Source organism: Peromyscus eremicus, chromosome 5 (assembly GCF_949786415.1).
Source record: "Peromyscus eremicus chromosome 5, PerEre_H2_v1, whole genome shotgun sequence".
Lineage (NCBI taxonomy): Eukaryota > Metazoa > Chordata > Mammalia > Rodentia > Cricetidae > Peromyscus > Peromyscus eremicus.
This window is the reverse complement of record NC_081420.1, coordinates 126268003-126284116: the sequence shown is the minus strand read 5'-3', so window position 1 is coordinate 126284116 and position 16114 is coordinate 126268003. Positions and strand designations below refer to the sequence as shown.

Here is a 16114-nt window from a genome sequence, read left to right as displayed (position 1 = left end):
ATGGCTCATTCACCTAAGGTAATTTCAGTAATAAAGACAGGCCAGAGATTTGCACAGTTAATTTTACTTCTTCAGATACAAACACAAAATCCAGTCAAAAGAGATAAGAGAGGAGAAACTGGATTCAGTTCCTCAGATGCCTATTGGCTATAAGCCATAGGTCCACAACATCCAGAACTCAGTTCAATTATAAATGGAAAAAGTTTCTTGGGTCCTCTAGATAAAGGTGCAGATTCATCTGTTATAACCGCTAGTCAGTGGCTTCTGTGTGGAAAAAATGGAAGCTATCACACAGCTGCCAGGGATTGGTCAAACTCAGTGTCCTGAGCAGAGCAGCAATGAACTCTTCTGGAGAGATGAGGAGGGTCATACATTGTCCCTCATTTGCCTGTAAATTTGTGGGGTTAAGAGCTGTATGGGAGTATACTTATATAGTCCCAGTGCAGCCGTCTCTAAACAAGAAGTTCCTGACCAAGAGTTAAAAGAAAGGTCATCCTGACCCCCTGAAGAAAAAGCTAATAGGGATGGGTCAGAAAATTTTTAGGAAGGGTCATTGAGCAGCCTATACTCCATGCAGATCCTATAACTTGGAAATCCGATCAGCCTGTGTGGATAGATCAATGGCCCCTAACACAATAAAAAACACAAGCTGTGCAGCAGTTAGTACAGAAGCAGTTGGATGGTGGTCATATTGAACCTTCTAATTCTCCTTGGAATTCTATTTTCCTGATTAAAAAGAAGTCAGGGAAATGGGGATTATTACAGGACTTAAAGAGAATTAATGAAACCATACAACCAATGGGAGCTTTGCAGCCTGGATTGCCTATCTCTACTGCTATACCAAAAAGTACTTATAAAATTATTTTGGATTTGAAGGATTGTTTTTATACCATTCCTTTAGCCCTCAAGACTGTCAAAGATTTGCATTTAGTGCTCCCTCAGTTAACTTTAAGGAGGTTATCAAGACTGACTGTGAACTTCAAAAATGAGGCAGTTTTGAGCTCACCTGCAATTTTAACTGTGGTGATTCTTGATTCATGTACTCTGGCTTGTTGAAAGATAATGTAAATAGGTCTGTCAAAAATCATTTCTAGATGAGTGATAAAGTTTGTAAGGCAGTCCTATAGTTTTCTTTTGAATTAAGCTTGTAGAAAGGGTAAACATGTACAGTGATAGTTGATGCTAAGAATACATACACTTCTAGCTACTTGCTAAGGTTTATAAAGTTGTCCTATAAAATGTAAGTTTAAATATAAATAGTGATGTAGGTTTGTAAGAAGTGTAAATACATGTGGTAAATAGTCATGCTAGTTATAAATATATAATGTTTATACTAGTATTAATGACCCAGAGTTTGGTAAAAAGCTAAGGGAAATCTTTAAGTTTGATGTAGTTCATCTGATGTGGATTGCATCAAGAGTTTTTGATTTAAGAAAGGGCTTGGCACAGCTAAGGCTGTTATAGACATCTTAAGACCCACTCCAAAAAAGATATGCCATCTCTATCATCCTCTACTCCTGTACTGGGAAGTGAGGCAGCTATGGAGATCATTGTGGTGGTTGTAAGCTCAATAGGAACCTGAGCCAGAGCTAAGTTGAGCTCAGTACCCTCTCCTACCCGAGGCTGAGAGCCAAGGATGGGCAAATTTCTCTTGCCAGCTTCCCTGTCTAAGCCAGACTGCACTTGATGGAAAGTGTACCTCCAAGACGGATAAGGGTTGTCTGTCTGAAAAGGATGACCGAAGACAGACCTCAGCTTAACTGAGGGACCCAAAGGACTCTTTTAAAAAATTAAGAGGAGGGACCCATGGGAGCCCACAAAGGATCCTAGTGACATCTGAGCTTGCCTTACATAGCAGGGCTGTATTAGGGGATGGCTGGACCATGTGCATGGTTACTAGGTGTCTGGAATGGTCTGCACTTGGCTGTATTGGGAGGAGGTCTTTTTCTCCACCCCTTGGTATTCCTTTAAAAAGCCCTTTAGTAGAGACAGAAGGGGTTGGTGGGTTCAGACCCAGGCCCTCCTAAGGCTATCCTGTGTTTTCTGTCTGTCTCTCTCTATATACTTCTATCTACAAATTCCACATTTCTCCCTGCTCAAGAGTACCTTGGGGGAATAAGAGGGAGCTGGTTTCCCTCATCATAGCACATGGGTGGGGGCCAGAGGACAATTGTGGTAATCAGTTCTTTCCTTCCACCTTATGGATCCTATGGATCAAATTCAAGTCATTGGGCTTCTTGGAGAGAAGCTGAACCATTTTGGCAGCTCATTTTTAATTTATATCCACTTATATATTAGATATTAAATTTGGAAAATAATAATAAATATACTAAATACACCTGACCCTAGGAATTTTCTGATTTGTGTCTTAATTCCAATCATGATCATTACCAGGACTTTAATTTATAACCACCTATGTATGATTTGAAAATGGTCACTTCAAAGTTCAATTAAAATAAATGAATGAGCACTTAGTAAGTTCACTTGGTGCCTTCTAAAATTGAAACCAAGTATTTGTGGAGGCCCAAATTACTAAGGGTCAGAAAATGTGAGCTTGCTTTACCCAGCAGGGCTGCATTAAGAGATGATTTGACTACAAGCATGTTTAACAGGTGTTTGGAAGAGTCTACACTTGGCTCTATGGTGTGCTTTGATCTTGCAAGGGGGAGGTCTTTTGCTGCTCCCCCTGGCATGTTATAAACAGCCTTATGAATAAACCTTTGAGGCTATTGGGTATTGATCCAGGCCCTCCCAAAGCTATTCTGTGTTCTTGTTTTTCTTCTCGTTGGCTAGGTCTCTCTTTTTATCCTTTCCTCCTCTTCCTAAGAACCCTAGAATAGGTGGGAAAAGTGGGAGCTGAACTCCCAAGGACCCCACAGGTGGTGGCTCAACAGGGACTTAGGTACAAAGGGTAAGAGAGAAGAAGGAACTGCGAGGGGGGGCATGCCTGGTAATGAATTAATGAATTAATTTGAGTCGGTGGTATTCTATTCTACAGGAGTAAAATTCTAAATATAAAGCAGAGTAGTTCAAGTTAAACTGAAGCAAGTAGTTAAAGTTAGGCTGCAATAAGTATCTCTCTCTGTCTCTGTTTCTGTGTCTTTCTCTCTAATAAAGTAAGTCACAAGTTTAGTTTGAGAAATGTAGGCTTAGGTATATTAGGGTAATATAGGCTTATAAGGATATTGTGTAGACTTAGGTATATTGGGGGAGAATATAGGCTTTAGGTCTAGGAATATGGTGAAGATTTAATATAAAGTAACTTATATTAAGGGAGTAGTTCCCCCTCCCTGAGTACGGACAAGACCTGGGGTGCAGAAAGCAGCATCCAAGAACTAGCAGCCACAGTAAACTTAGCAGTCTGAGTAGCTTCAGAAGCCTCCATTGTAAGCAACAAGCAGCAGGGTTCTGCACACTTTCCACTGCAAAAGAGCCATGGAGGAGAGTGCCATGAGCCAGCCAGTCAGACATGGCCTGATGTTATGTGCAACCTTGACAAGTCCAGCAGAGACTTTGTGGGAGAGGCCAACAGCAGGCAGTGGCTGTGGCTTGGAGAGTGAAGCAGAGACTTCAGGCCCCAGTGACTATAGCAGAGCCACATGGGTAGCTAGAGAATGAGAGCACAGGGTGCTGTGGCAGCTGTGTGAAAGACAAAGCCTCCAGAGAAAGATGCAGGGCATGCACCAGGAGGGCCAGGGAGCAGGCATCTTCAAGTTTGAGAGTGTTCCAAGGACAGCAGAGTCCCTGCAGAGGCCAGGCAGCATCCCTAAGGGTATAACTGGCAGAAGCTGGTGCAGGACCCAAGGGAAGATGCTGGCTGACAGAACGCCAGGGTGGAATGAGCCCTGGTGTGAAAAGAGCAGCAGAGGTATTGAAATCCTCCCCACAATGAAATGTACAGGGATTGAGACTCTAGCAGCAGCATGTAAGCATTGCACAGAGCAAGACCCTTGGCAAAGCAGGTAACACAGCTGGGTGCATCAGCTGTGACTAGGCATGGCTGGGTTTCCTCCCCAGACCAGGTTGCTGAATGAGAGTGGTAACTCATAGCATCTGGGGAAACCTTAGCCTCAGAGGCAAGAGGCAGTTGAGAGCCCTCAGCCCTAGGACCAGGACTGTAAATAAAAAAAAAAAAAAAAAAGCAAATTGGGACAAAGGCTTTGCTGCTATTTGAGCAAGCAGCCAAAGCTGTGCAGTTCCTGTTTGCTGGCTATAAGAAGGTCTCTTTTGAGAGCACTCTGCACCAGCCAGCTATTGTGGAGCAAACAGGTTTAGCCTTGGATCAAAATTTCCTAAGGGAAGGCTATGGACTGCAAAGTACAGCTGTAGCTGAGAGTGAAAGTTACAGAGATGCTGGTTTGAACTGAATTGCTGCATTCAGGGCAACTGCAAAAAATTTTGGTTGTGGGTTTCTTCATATTTGGAACTTTAAGACTGGTATCAGAAAGCTTTCAATGGAACTTTAAGACTGGTACCAGAACTGTCTTTTTGAACTTTTTAGACTTAAGAAATGAGATGGACAGGAGTGATTCAATTGCAATGGGTCAATTTTGACTTTACATATGCATATAGATTCTATCAGCTGTTATGACTTATGAACTGCTTTGTGTATGCATACATATTTTATTAACTGTGGTGATTCACGAACTGAGTTTGTGTAGAAATGGAACTGTTTGTGTAAAAAATGGAACTGGTTTTGTGTAGAAATTGAGAAGTTCAGGTTTTTTTTCTAACCAAGCTCAAGATGCAGTTTAAAAAATTATAGAGAAAATGGGGAGTTAATATTCCTCAGTCTCTTTAATTTTGAAAAAAATGTATTTTCTTGACACTTTAGTAGATTAATGTTAACTTATGCTAATGTACCCTATGTTTTGTATAGTTCTATTAAAAATTGCTTTTGGATGTTTGGTAAAGTTTGTAAACTGTAAATAACTCTATTTAGAGTTTGCTTTTAGATGTAAGTTTGTGAGAATTGTAATTATGTATAGGAATGTTTATGCCAGAATTATGTTAAGCTGTTGATATTGATGAACAATGGTTTGGTGATGCTAAGGAGTCTTTAGTTTTGGTGCAGTTGCATCAGGAGTTTATTGATTTATTTGATGAGGCTGCATACAGAGTTTATTGATTTTAAATAAAGGGCTTGCTGTAGCTAAGAATGCTATAGACATCTTATACCATTTCAAAAAGGTTATTCCATCTTTATCATCCTCTATTCCTTTACTAGGAGGCATAGTAGCCATAAGGAGCAAGAGTATTGTTATAATTATTCCAGCTGTTTGAAAGTTCTTAGTGGAAAACCTGATTCAGAGCTGCGTAGAGTTAAGCTCTGTATTATTAAGAAGGGAGAATTTGTGGAGGCCCAAATTACTCAGGGTCAGAGAATCTGAGCTGCGTAAAAAGATGATTTGGCCACGGGCATGTTTACCAGGTTTTTGGAAGGGTCTACATTTGGTTGTACAGTGTGCATTGATTTTGCAAGGGGGAGATCTTTTGCCTCTCCCCTTGGCATGTTATAAAAAGCCTTTGAATAAACCTTTGAGGCTACTGGGTATTGATCCACACCCTCCCAAAGCTATCCTATATTTCTGTCTTTCTTCTCGACAGCTAGGTCTCTCTTTCTACCTAATATTTTTTTTTATCTCTCTCTCCTCCTCCTAATAACCCTAGAAGGTGGTGGGGAGAGTGGGAGCTGAACTCCCACAGTCCTCCACAAGTATTTTTTAATCTCTTCCTGGTAAACATCCTTGAAAGCACTTACTTCATCATTGATCTGAGCTCATTAATATGGTAAATCATGACAGACTCTAACTGTCTTCACTCTTCTCTTCTGAGTCAGAGCTCTGTAAAGATGTACTGGTGCCATTACCCTTGGTGTTACCATGATTACATTGACAGCTGCTAACAGGTGTGGGAAATCCAAGCATCTAATGAATATGTAAACAAACACATAATAAAAATCTACTTTGTTAACAGTAAAAAGAAAACCTATTACAAAAACAATGAGGAAGCACAACTGAGAATTGCTTAAAGTAACAAAATTTGCCTAAGATATAAACAAGGATGGGATTTTTGTCAAAAAAAATGTATATATATTTCACTGAGCAGTGGTGGTGCATGCCTTTAAACCTAGCACTCAGGAGTCAGAGGCAGGCAGATCTCTGGGAGTTCAAGGTCAGCCTGGTCTACAGAGTGAGATCCAGGACAGGTAGGGTTGTTACCCAATGAAATACTGTCCTGAAAAACCAACCAACAAACCAAACCATCAAACAAAAATAAAAACAAAAACAGAATCAGCAAAGTGGCTTGACAGGGAGACTCTCCAAGGACCACAAATGCTGTGTATCTGGTTCATATTACCAGCTGTCTTCAGGACTGGTGAAAACAGCACACTATGACCAACACCCAGTGACCTCTCTTCTGGTTCGTCTTCTTTGCCCAGTATACATTCACAGACCTGGAAAATTCCAGACTGAGGCTTCTGCTTTACTCCAAGGCCCAAATCCATGCTCCAACTTGAAGATCAACTCAGGTTTGTTTGTACAGTGCCCTGCAAATGGGGAATCATAGAGAAATGATTAAGTTTCATCATTAAGTGGTGCCAAGTCCACTGAAGAAAGACAGTCCCATTGTTGATTTGGGCTATGGTAGGTGCATTCAAATTTGTTAGTTTACACTCATGTTCTTCACTCTTTGGAATATTACTCTCAAGTGGCACAATAAATTACACAAAATAATTTTTAAAATTTCAATAAGCAGATGACAAGAAGAGACAAAGAGAAGAAATTGGAAAGACAACGTTGTTGTTGAATATTATTTAACATATGTTATATTTGTTTATGCTGTAGAATATTTGTTTAATGATGCAAAGATGTGTTGCATTTTTTTATGTTGCATTTGTTTAACTCTGTGAAACTGTTTTACTTTGCTTACCTAAAACACCTGATTGATCTAATAAAGAGCTGAACAGTCAATAGCTAGGCAGTAAAAAGGATAGGCAGGGCTGGCATTCAGGGAGAATAAATAGGAGGAGAAATTTAGGCTGAAAAGACAGAAAAGAGAAGAGTGAGAGTAGGAGAAGAAGAGTAGGATGTCAGGGACCACTACCCATCCACACAACCAGCCAAGGAGTAAGAAGGAAAGAAAAGAATGTAGAATAAATAAAGGCAAAAGGTAGACAGGATAATTTAAGTTAAGAAAAGCTAGGTAGAAGTAAGTCAAGCTAAGGCTGGGCATTCATAAGTAAGAATAAGTCTCATGTGATTATTTGGGAGCTGGGTGGCTGGTTAACATAACAGTAAAAACAAACAAACAAAAAAAAAACAAAAAGAAACAAACAAAAAAACTGAACTAAATGCTACTTAGGGCATCCTAGACATGGAAAGTGGCCTTAAAAAGAACCAGCCATAAATTTTCCTGGAGTTCTCAACTGTGACCTTGTACATGGCTACTAGAATGACTGTAAAAGTTAACCCAGACAATTATGGTGATATTTTATTTGTACTGAAACATGATTTTATTTGTATGTTAATAAATAAAGTTGCCCGGGGGTCAGAGCTAATAGCAAGCCATCGCAGAAGCTGGGCGGTGGTGGTGCACGTCTTTAATCCCAGCACTTGGTAGGCAGAGCTAGGTAAATCTCTGTGTGTTCAAGGATACATCCAGCATTGGAGACACATGCCTTTAATCTCAATACCAACCATAGAAGACCTGGAGGTCTGTACAGACAGGCAGTGACGAGGTGGTCATGTGGTTGGGTTTACAACCAATGAGAAGGCAGAACAGAAAGTCTTTATAAAGACAGACACACAAGAAGTAGGTCTCTTTCGGAGAGGTATGACCACTGCGAGAGGAACGGTAAGGTTTTTAGCTCTTAGCTCTGACCTCTTGGCTTTCTTCTTTGCATTGGTTCTGTGTTTCTTATTGAACAAGATGGTTACTTCTACAGACAATGATAATGTTAAGCTGCTGAGTCCCCAGTAAACAAAGGTTCACAAGTTCTTAACAAAACAAAAAATCAATTGGAAATTTAGGAAACTGATGGCATAAATATAAATTAGTATTGATAATAAGAAATGCATGAGAGGCAGAGGCAGGTGGATCTCTGTAAGCTCAAGGCCAGACTGGTCTACAAAGCAAGTTCCAAGACAGCCAGGACTACACAGAAAAAACCTGTCTTGAACACCCCCAATACCTACCCAAAAGAGAAAAAAGAGATGTAGTTTATGTTTCTTTAAAAAATAGATCCAGGGAATAGAGATTTAGCTCATTGGTGGGGCATTGCCTAGTTTTCAAGTAGCCCTGGTTTCAATCCCAAGAACCAAATAAGCCAGCAGTGGTCTCACATACTGGGTTCCGAGATCAGAAATTCAAAGTCTGCTAGATACGCAATCCAAACTCAGTGTGGCAAACACAAGATCTATCTCAAACAAACAAAACAAAATGTAGAAATACTAAAGAGCAATACTCTCCCACTTTTGAGTATGTGTGTGTATAAGTATATACATTTAGATTATAGAAACATTTTGCAGGGAAATTTGCACTGCCATCATTGCTGTAGGACTGTCCATAAAACCCAGGATATATAATCAAGTGGGTAATAAAAAACAGAAAAATGGTAAAGAGAATGTGGCATGTATACACAACCACATGAACAGTGACATGGATACAGCTGGGGGGATTTTTTTAAATGATGGAATAGTTTGAGATGAGCTGCAGCTGTGATGCTGAGCTGTAGGAGGCCTTAACCAGCAGTCATGGTAATGAGGTAAAGAGAACTAGAGAGCAGATATCTAGGGCTCCCAGGAAGGTAAAGGGGCTGGTAACATTCCCTCACAGGACTCACACAATCACTCAACAGATTCCAATGAGGAAATGTGTCTGCTTATCCTCCTGTGGCATAAAGATGTAAACACTGCCTTAGGTGCAGTTTTCAGTGAGAGCTGCTTGAGATTCATCTTTGCTCTCTATTGCAGGAAACTCATTCATTCATCAGGAGAGATGAAAATGCATGGAACTTTTATTCTGTCTCCCCAGCAATGTCAGAAGACATAAGTAAAATGTGACAGGCACAGGAACAAAACCTGGCATGTTCCCATCATGCTTACAAGCTATAATTTAACTCAAAGCTGTAAAGTACTGGTTGCTAGAGTGTGGAAAAGATACAGGACAAAGACACAGAATATATATATATATATATATATATATATATATATATATATATATATATATATATATATATATAGCCACTGGGTGCCTTTGGAAGGAATGAAAACCCTGTAATGTTCAGCAGCTCAGCAGTGAATTTATGGTTGGTAAATTACCTGAGTATTTCATAATAGCTGTCAGAGAAATTTTAAATGATCTACATACAAAGAATACCTGAGCTCACAGCCTCACCAACTACCATCAGATAATCATTGCACCTCAGTAAATGTATTGCAAAGACACACTGTCCTACATAAATATGCATGGAAGTTTCTCTCCTAAAGTGTCTATTGAGCTACTACCAACAGTTAGCCATATTCTCTTAGTTCTCAACCAAGCAGAAAGGAGTTGCTAATAGATTTACAGAGGGGTCAGACTCACCCACGAACACCAGGCTGCTGTAGTTCTCCAGCATCACATCCCTGTAGAGGGTCCTCTGAGCAGCATCCAGGTCCTGCCACTCCTGCCAGGTGAAGTCCACCACTACATCCTCAAAGGACACTGATCCCTGTAATGACAGATGTCTCTTCAACCCAAGCACCATGAAGTCTTGGGAACAGAAAGTGACACCTCAGTCTTCACTGTGACGTGCACTTAAACAGCATCTTATAGAAGGTGCAGCTCAATTTGTATTCTGGCTTAGTTAGCTTCTCTATTACTGTAGGAAAATAAAACCAAACAACAAACTGGCCAAAAACAACCTGGGGAGGAAAGGGTTTGTTTGGCTTAGAGGTGACAGTCCACCATCAAGGGAAGCCAAGGCTGGAACCATGGCCGGAACTGAAGCAGAGAGCTCTGGTTATTGGCCTCTCTATGGTATGTGCAGTTTGCTTCTTTTGTGCAACCCAAGACCACTTGCCCAGGAGTGGCTCCACCCACAATGGGCTGGACCTTCCCACACCAATCATCGGTCAAGAAAAGGCCCCACAGATTTGTCACAGGACAGCCTGATGGAGGCATTTTCCCAATTGAGGTTCCCTTTCCCTGATGACTATAGCTTGTGTCAAGTTGCCCACAAAAAAAAAAAAAAAAAAAGAAAAAGAAAAGAAAACACAGTCTGTATTTTTGAGAAAGAAAAAAATCAATACAAATATATTCTGTATTTATGCAGTGATTCAAGAAATTAGGACTGTAGATTTTTCCATGCAGTTCAAATGGAAACAAAATCCAAGGAATAATATTCATGTGTGTAAGGTTTGTGTTATTAAGTTCAAGTGGAAGACATTTATAAGCCCAGCCATATAAAAATAGTATCAAATCTGTGAAAGCATAAACCTTGATGAAAATACAAATACTCAGGCTGGTGGCACAGCATTATAATAGAATCTATGCCCAGAGTTGCACTGCTGTGAGATCTGTTCCTAGCATCTATTGCAGACTAGATAATGCTCTTGAAATATGGATCCTTGGGGCTGAAGAGAAGGCTCAGCAGTTAAGGGCACTTCTTTGGCCTTCAGAGGACCCTGGTTTGGTTTCAACAATCACACAGTGGCCCACAACCACCTGTAGCATCTGGTCCAGGTGATCCAACACCCTATTCTGACCTCCCCAGGCACCAGGCATGACATGAATGTGGTGCATGTGTTGTATTTTAAAAAGGCAGGAAGGAGTTACACCATACAACAGGACCCATGTAGGAGTTTTATTGAAGGGAGGGAGAGAAGGGGCAAAGAAGGGGGCAGATGCCTTTGGGAGAAGAGTGAAGGAAGAGAAAGAGAGAGAGGGCAAGTGTACAGAGCTGGCCTTTTATAAGGAAACATAGGGCATGCGCACAGGGTGTGCTCTTAGTGGCTGCAGCTGAGGATATGTCCTGTTAGGATCCTAAGGGCAGGCCAATAAAGATGCCTAAATACTAACAGTGTGTACATATGATTGACTTGCCTCTGCCTCCCAAGTGCTGGGATTAAAGGCATTAGCCACCACTCCCAGGCTACACCTTGCCCTCTATGAAAACTGATTGGCTGATTAGAACTTTAATTTGGATTGTGGAAAGGTTTGAATGGTGCAGTTCCACAGTCCAACTACAAATCTCCTTGGGTATCATTCCCTCCCCTAATATCCAGTCATTGCCAGTCTCTGTGTCTGACTTGATAGCCTTATGACTTCCAAATGACACCTTGGTAATATATTCATGTACCAGAGCAAAAGCTTCTAGCAACCAAAGGCTAAGAATTTATCAGATGATGTCTGAGATCCATACTTGAGGTCTTCCCTGCTTGCCTGAAAACTGCCTACCTGATGTTTCCACCAATGTATTTCAAGTGCTTCCACCCATTGGTTTGGTTTTACTACAAAAGCTTCATGAAATTGTTACCATATTGAAACATGGAATTTGGGGTAATTAGTAAGTCAGTGTTCCAAAATCATGATCACTCATATTTGGTTTCAAAATAAACTCTTGTCCTTGCTGAAGTAACAGCTGTGATTTTGTGTATGTGTTTTAAAGATTTATTTTATTTTTAATATAGTGCACGTGTATGTGCTTGTGTATGTGAGTGTAGTAGCCCATTGCTGCCAGAAGAGCTGTCAGGAGAGAGTTTGAATCTCTTGGCGCTGCAAGGTACAGGCAGTTGTAAGCCTCCCCACATGGATGCTGGGAATGGGGCTCAAACCCTCTGCAAGAGCAGTACATGCTTTCTTTGTTTGAGACCATGTTTCTCGGTGTAGTTTCAGGTTGGCCTGGAACTCACAGAGATCCACCTATCTCTGCCTCCCTAGTGCTAGGATTAAAGGCGTACCCTGCCACCACAGGCTAGCAGTATGTGCTTTTAAGTCCTGGGGTCACCTAGGGCCCTAAGAGCTGCATACAAATTAATTCCATTCTGTAGAAAGGCACAAGGTCCTGGTGCTCACATAGCACTAGAGACACCAGGAATGTTGTACAAGCAGGCTTTTCTCTTCAACAGAAGGAATGTACACCGTTTTCCCACCGAGAAGGTTGTGAGTGTTGTTTATAGCCTGGTGATCTTCGCTACTGTGTAGAACCAGGTCTCACCCAAACTCCCCAGACTCCTGAGAACTGTTTCTCAGTCAATAGAGCCCATTCTCATGAGAGGTCCCATGTACTTTGCAAAGGAGTTTGATGTAGTCATGCCTTAAACTTTATTGTGATAAATGTCATGAGGAAACTTTTCTGAAATTGTACTGTGTTTAAATATGTTAAAAATAAACTGCTTTGGGTCAGAAGTTTGAACCAGCCTGGCTACCTAACTAACTCATATGAACCAGATTTTCTTCTTAGCTCTTACAGATAGTTCCTCTACTGGTGTGGCTGAAGCATCTGCAGGAGCCCCCACAACTAGTCAATGTGAGGGGTTCAACCCTTGGAGAAGGTAAGTGTGGTGGTTTGAGTGAGAATGGCCCCCATAGGCCCATAGCTTTGACTACTCGGTCAGCAGGGAGTGGTCTACTTGAAAGGGTTGGAAGGTGTGGCCTTGTTGGAGGAAGTGTCACTGGGGGTGGGCTTTGAGTTTCAAAAGCCCATTCCAAGCCCAGAGTTTCTCTCCCTGCTGCCTGTGGATCCAGATGTAGAACTCTTAGCTAATTCTCCAGCACCATGTCTGCCTGTGTGCTGCCATGCTCCCTGCCATGACCGTAATGAACTAAACCTCTGAACTGTAAGAAAGACCCCAATTAAATGCTTTCTTTATAAGAAGTGCCATGGTCACGGCGTCTCTTCACAGCAATAGAACAGTGACTAAGTAAGAAAGTTTTTCTTTAAATAGAAATTAGGGGCAGGAATTTGGTCCTCTTATTCAAGGGTTCACAACAACAAGTGAGAGAGTGGAATTAATATGGATTCTTCCCAGTTCTCTGAGATAAAGCATTTTACACAATTATTGAAATATTTGTTAAAATCTTATGGAGCAAAATATTCAGAGCGCTCAAGAACTCTGTAATTTTGTACAAGCAACTGTAAAATTTAATCCTTGGTTCCCTAAACAAAAAACCAGAGATGTTGAAAACTGGAAATGTATAGGAGCCAAGGTAAAGGCAGCTATTTATATATAGATGTGGACTTAGTTCTCCACACATAACAAAACTCCTGAAGCAGGTGTGTTCGCCAGCCAAGGTTGATATAATACATGAGATAAGCCAAAGTTTCCTGTGTCTCGGGCTTTGGAAGGTCCATGCAGCAATCAAGCATCTCCAAAGCTTTGAACCCTGAAAGAAGAACTCCCCATAAACCAATTTCCTCTTGGCCTCACCTCTGGAGGCTCCCATACTTCCCAATAGTGCCCCCTGGGGACTAAGCCAGACTTCTAGGTTCAACATTCTAGGTCCATATGGGCTCAGTGCTGGTGGAAGCCAGAAGAAGGCATCAGATTCCCTGGAGCTGGAGTTTTTATGTGGTTATGAGCCACCCAGAGTGAATGCTGGGAACTGAATTCAGGTTTTCTCCAAAAGCAGCCAGTGCTTTTAAGCACTGAGCCATCTCTCCATCCACCAGGCTTATTCTTTTACAGTCTATACTGGTAAGACCTCACCAGCATCCCATGAGTCCTACCTTAGTTCTTTTCAAGGACAGTGACCCCCAAAGAACCCCAGCTAAGCTCTGCTTTCCCATCACCCCCTAAATACTGATCTCAGAGATCAAACTTGAACTCTGCTGTCCAAATCACAGCAGATGGTGTAGGAAGGTCTGAGATCTTCAGTGGGCACACTGCAGATGAAGCCTGTGTGACAGACTTGAAGTTTCTGTGGGTCTGACGCTATGGAAGCTGTCTTCTCACTTACCCAACACATCCCAACACGTCCCAACACATCCTTCAGAGTCAACAGGGACCTCTCCATGGAACTTATGCATAGAGGCAGTCTGAAGGAGCCCTTGCCATCTGGAGCTTTGCTGCATTTCCTATGCAGTAAAAAGGCTTGCTCTAGGGGGGAGCTTGCTGTCCAAGAGAACGTTCCAAAATAATGCACCTTACCTGTGTAGTCCTATAAGCAGCTACTAGACATGTGGGTGTGTTTTATAAGTTCTTTTTAAGAAATACATAAATGACATTTAATTATATGTGGCAGGGATAGGGGCTGTGTGCACATGTGTGTGTGTGTATGTGTGTGTGTGTGTGTGTGTGTGTGTAGGTCAGAGAACAACTTGAGGCTTGAGTTGGTTCTTTCTTTACATTTGGATACCAGGGATTGAACTCAAGTCATCAGGCCTGGCAGAAAACACCTTTATCTGCTGAGTCACCTCTCTGGTCTTTAAAAAAAATATTTCCTTTTTTTTTTTTTTTATTTATTCACATGTGGGTTTTGAGTAGAAATGTGACTTTTAATGATTTATTTATTTTTCTTTTATGTGCATTGGTTTGACCTGCATGTACATCTGTGTGAGCATGTTGAATCCCCTGGAACTGGAGTCACAGCAGGTGTGAGCTGCCATGTGGGTGTTGGGAATCGAACTCAGGTCCTCTAGAAGAGCAGCTAGTGGCACTTAGCCACTGAGCCATCTCTCCAACCCTGAAATGTGACTTTTATGACTGAAAAACACACTAGGACTGGAGAGATGCCCAGTCGTTAGGAGTGCTTCCTACTCTTGCAGAGGACCTGAGTCCAGTTCCCAATACCCACATAGGGCAGACCACAGCAGCCTGTGATGCCAGCTCCAGGAGAGCTGATGCCCTCTTTTGGCCTCCACTGGTACTGCACTCATGTGCACATGCTAACTCATAGACACACCTACATGTAATTTAAAAATAAGTGTTAATCATCCCCAGTTTACTCATGGAGATCTCATCTATTTTCCCCTCCCTGGACGATCCATGCATCTCTTTTTGGGTCTTCCTTCTTAGCTAGCTTCTTTGGAGTTGTGGGTTGATGTCCGGTTATCCTTTGTTTTATATCTAGTATCCACTTATGAGTGGGTACATACCATGTTTGTCCTTCTGAGTCTGGGTTACTTCACTTAGGATGATATTTCCTAGTTCCATCCATTTGCCTGCAAACATCATGATGTCATTGATTTTCTCTGCTGAGTAGTACTCCATTGTGTATATGTACCACATTTTCTTTATCCATTCTTCAGGTAAGGGGCATCTAGGTTGTTTCCATGTTCTGGCTATTACAAATAGTGCTGCTATGAACATAGTTGAGCATTTGTCCCTGTGGTATGATTGAGCATTTCTTGGGTATATGCCCAAGAGTGGTATAGCTGGGTCTTGAGGAAGATTGATTCCCAATTTTCTGAGAAACTGCCACACTGATTTCCAAAGTGACTATACAAGTTTGCACTCCCACCAACAATGTAGGAGTGTTCCCCTTGCTCCACATCCTCTCCAACATAAGCTGTCTGCAGTGCTTTTGATCTTAGCCATTCTGACAGGTGTAAGATGGTGTCTCAGAGTCATTTTGATTTGCATTTCCCTGATGTCTAAAATGTCTTTCAGCCATTTTAAATTCTTCCTTTGAGAATTCTGTTAAGCTCTATAGCCCATTTTTTAATTGGATTGTTCATTATTTTGATGTCTAGTTTCTTGAGTTCTTTATATATTTTGGAGATCAGCCCTCTGTCAGATGTGGGGTTGGTGAAGATCTTTTCCCATTCTGTAGGTTGGGTGGGCAATAGAGGGTAGGGGATAGGGGTAAGGGAATGGGATGGTCAAGCTGGAACAGGGATGGAGTGGGAAAACAATGAAAGAGATACCATGATAGTGGGAGGCATCATGGGGATAGAGAGAAACCCGTTGCTAGGTAAGTTGCCAGGAATCCCCAAGGATGACCCACCAGCTTGGACTACTAGCAATAGTGGAGAGGGTGCCTGAACTGAACTGGCTTACCCCAGTGATCAGATCAGTGAATACCCTAACTGTCATCACAGAGCTTTTCTCCAGTGACTGATGGAAGCAGATGCAGAGATCCACAGCCAAACACCAGGCAGAGCTCCAGGAGTCCAGTCAAAGAGAGA

General features: G+C 41.7%; 1 protein-coding gene across 3 annotated transcripts in view; it reads right to left on the bottom strand.

Moving 5' to 3' along the window:
• Positions 1–16114, bottom strand: part of LOC131912005 (zinc finger protein 25-like) — a 44066-nt gene that overhangs the window by 18894 nt on the left and 9058 nt on the right. For all 3 annotated transcript variants that reach the window (XR_009379494.1, XM_059264481.1, XM_059264482.1), the window contains exons 2-3: positions 9589–9715; positions 6458–6550 (exon numbers count right to left, since the gene is read on the bottom strand). Coding sequence is in view for 2 of the 3 variants with exons in the window: in XM_059264481.1 (XP_059120464.1) it covers positions 6458–6550; positions 9589–9715 (220 nt within the window). In the remaining variant the exon portion in view is untranslated. The remainder of the gene's footprint in view (positions 1–6457; positions 6551–9588; positions 9716–16114) is intronic.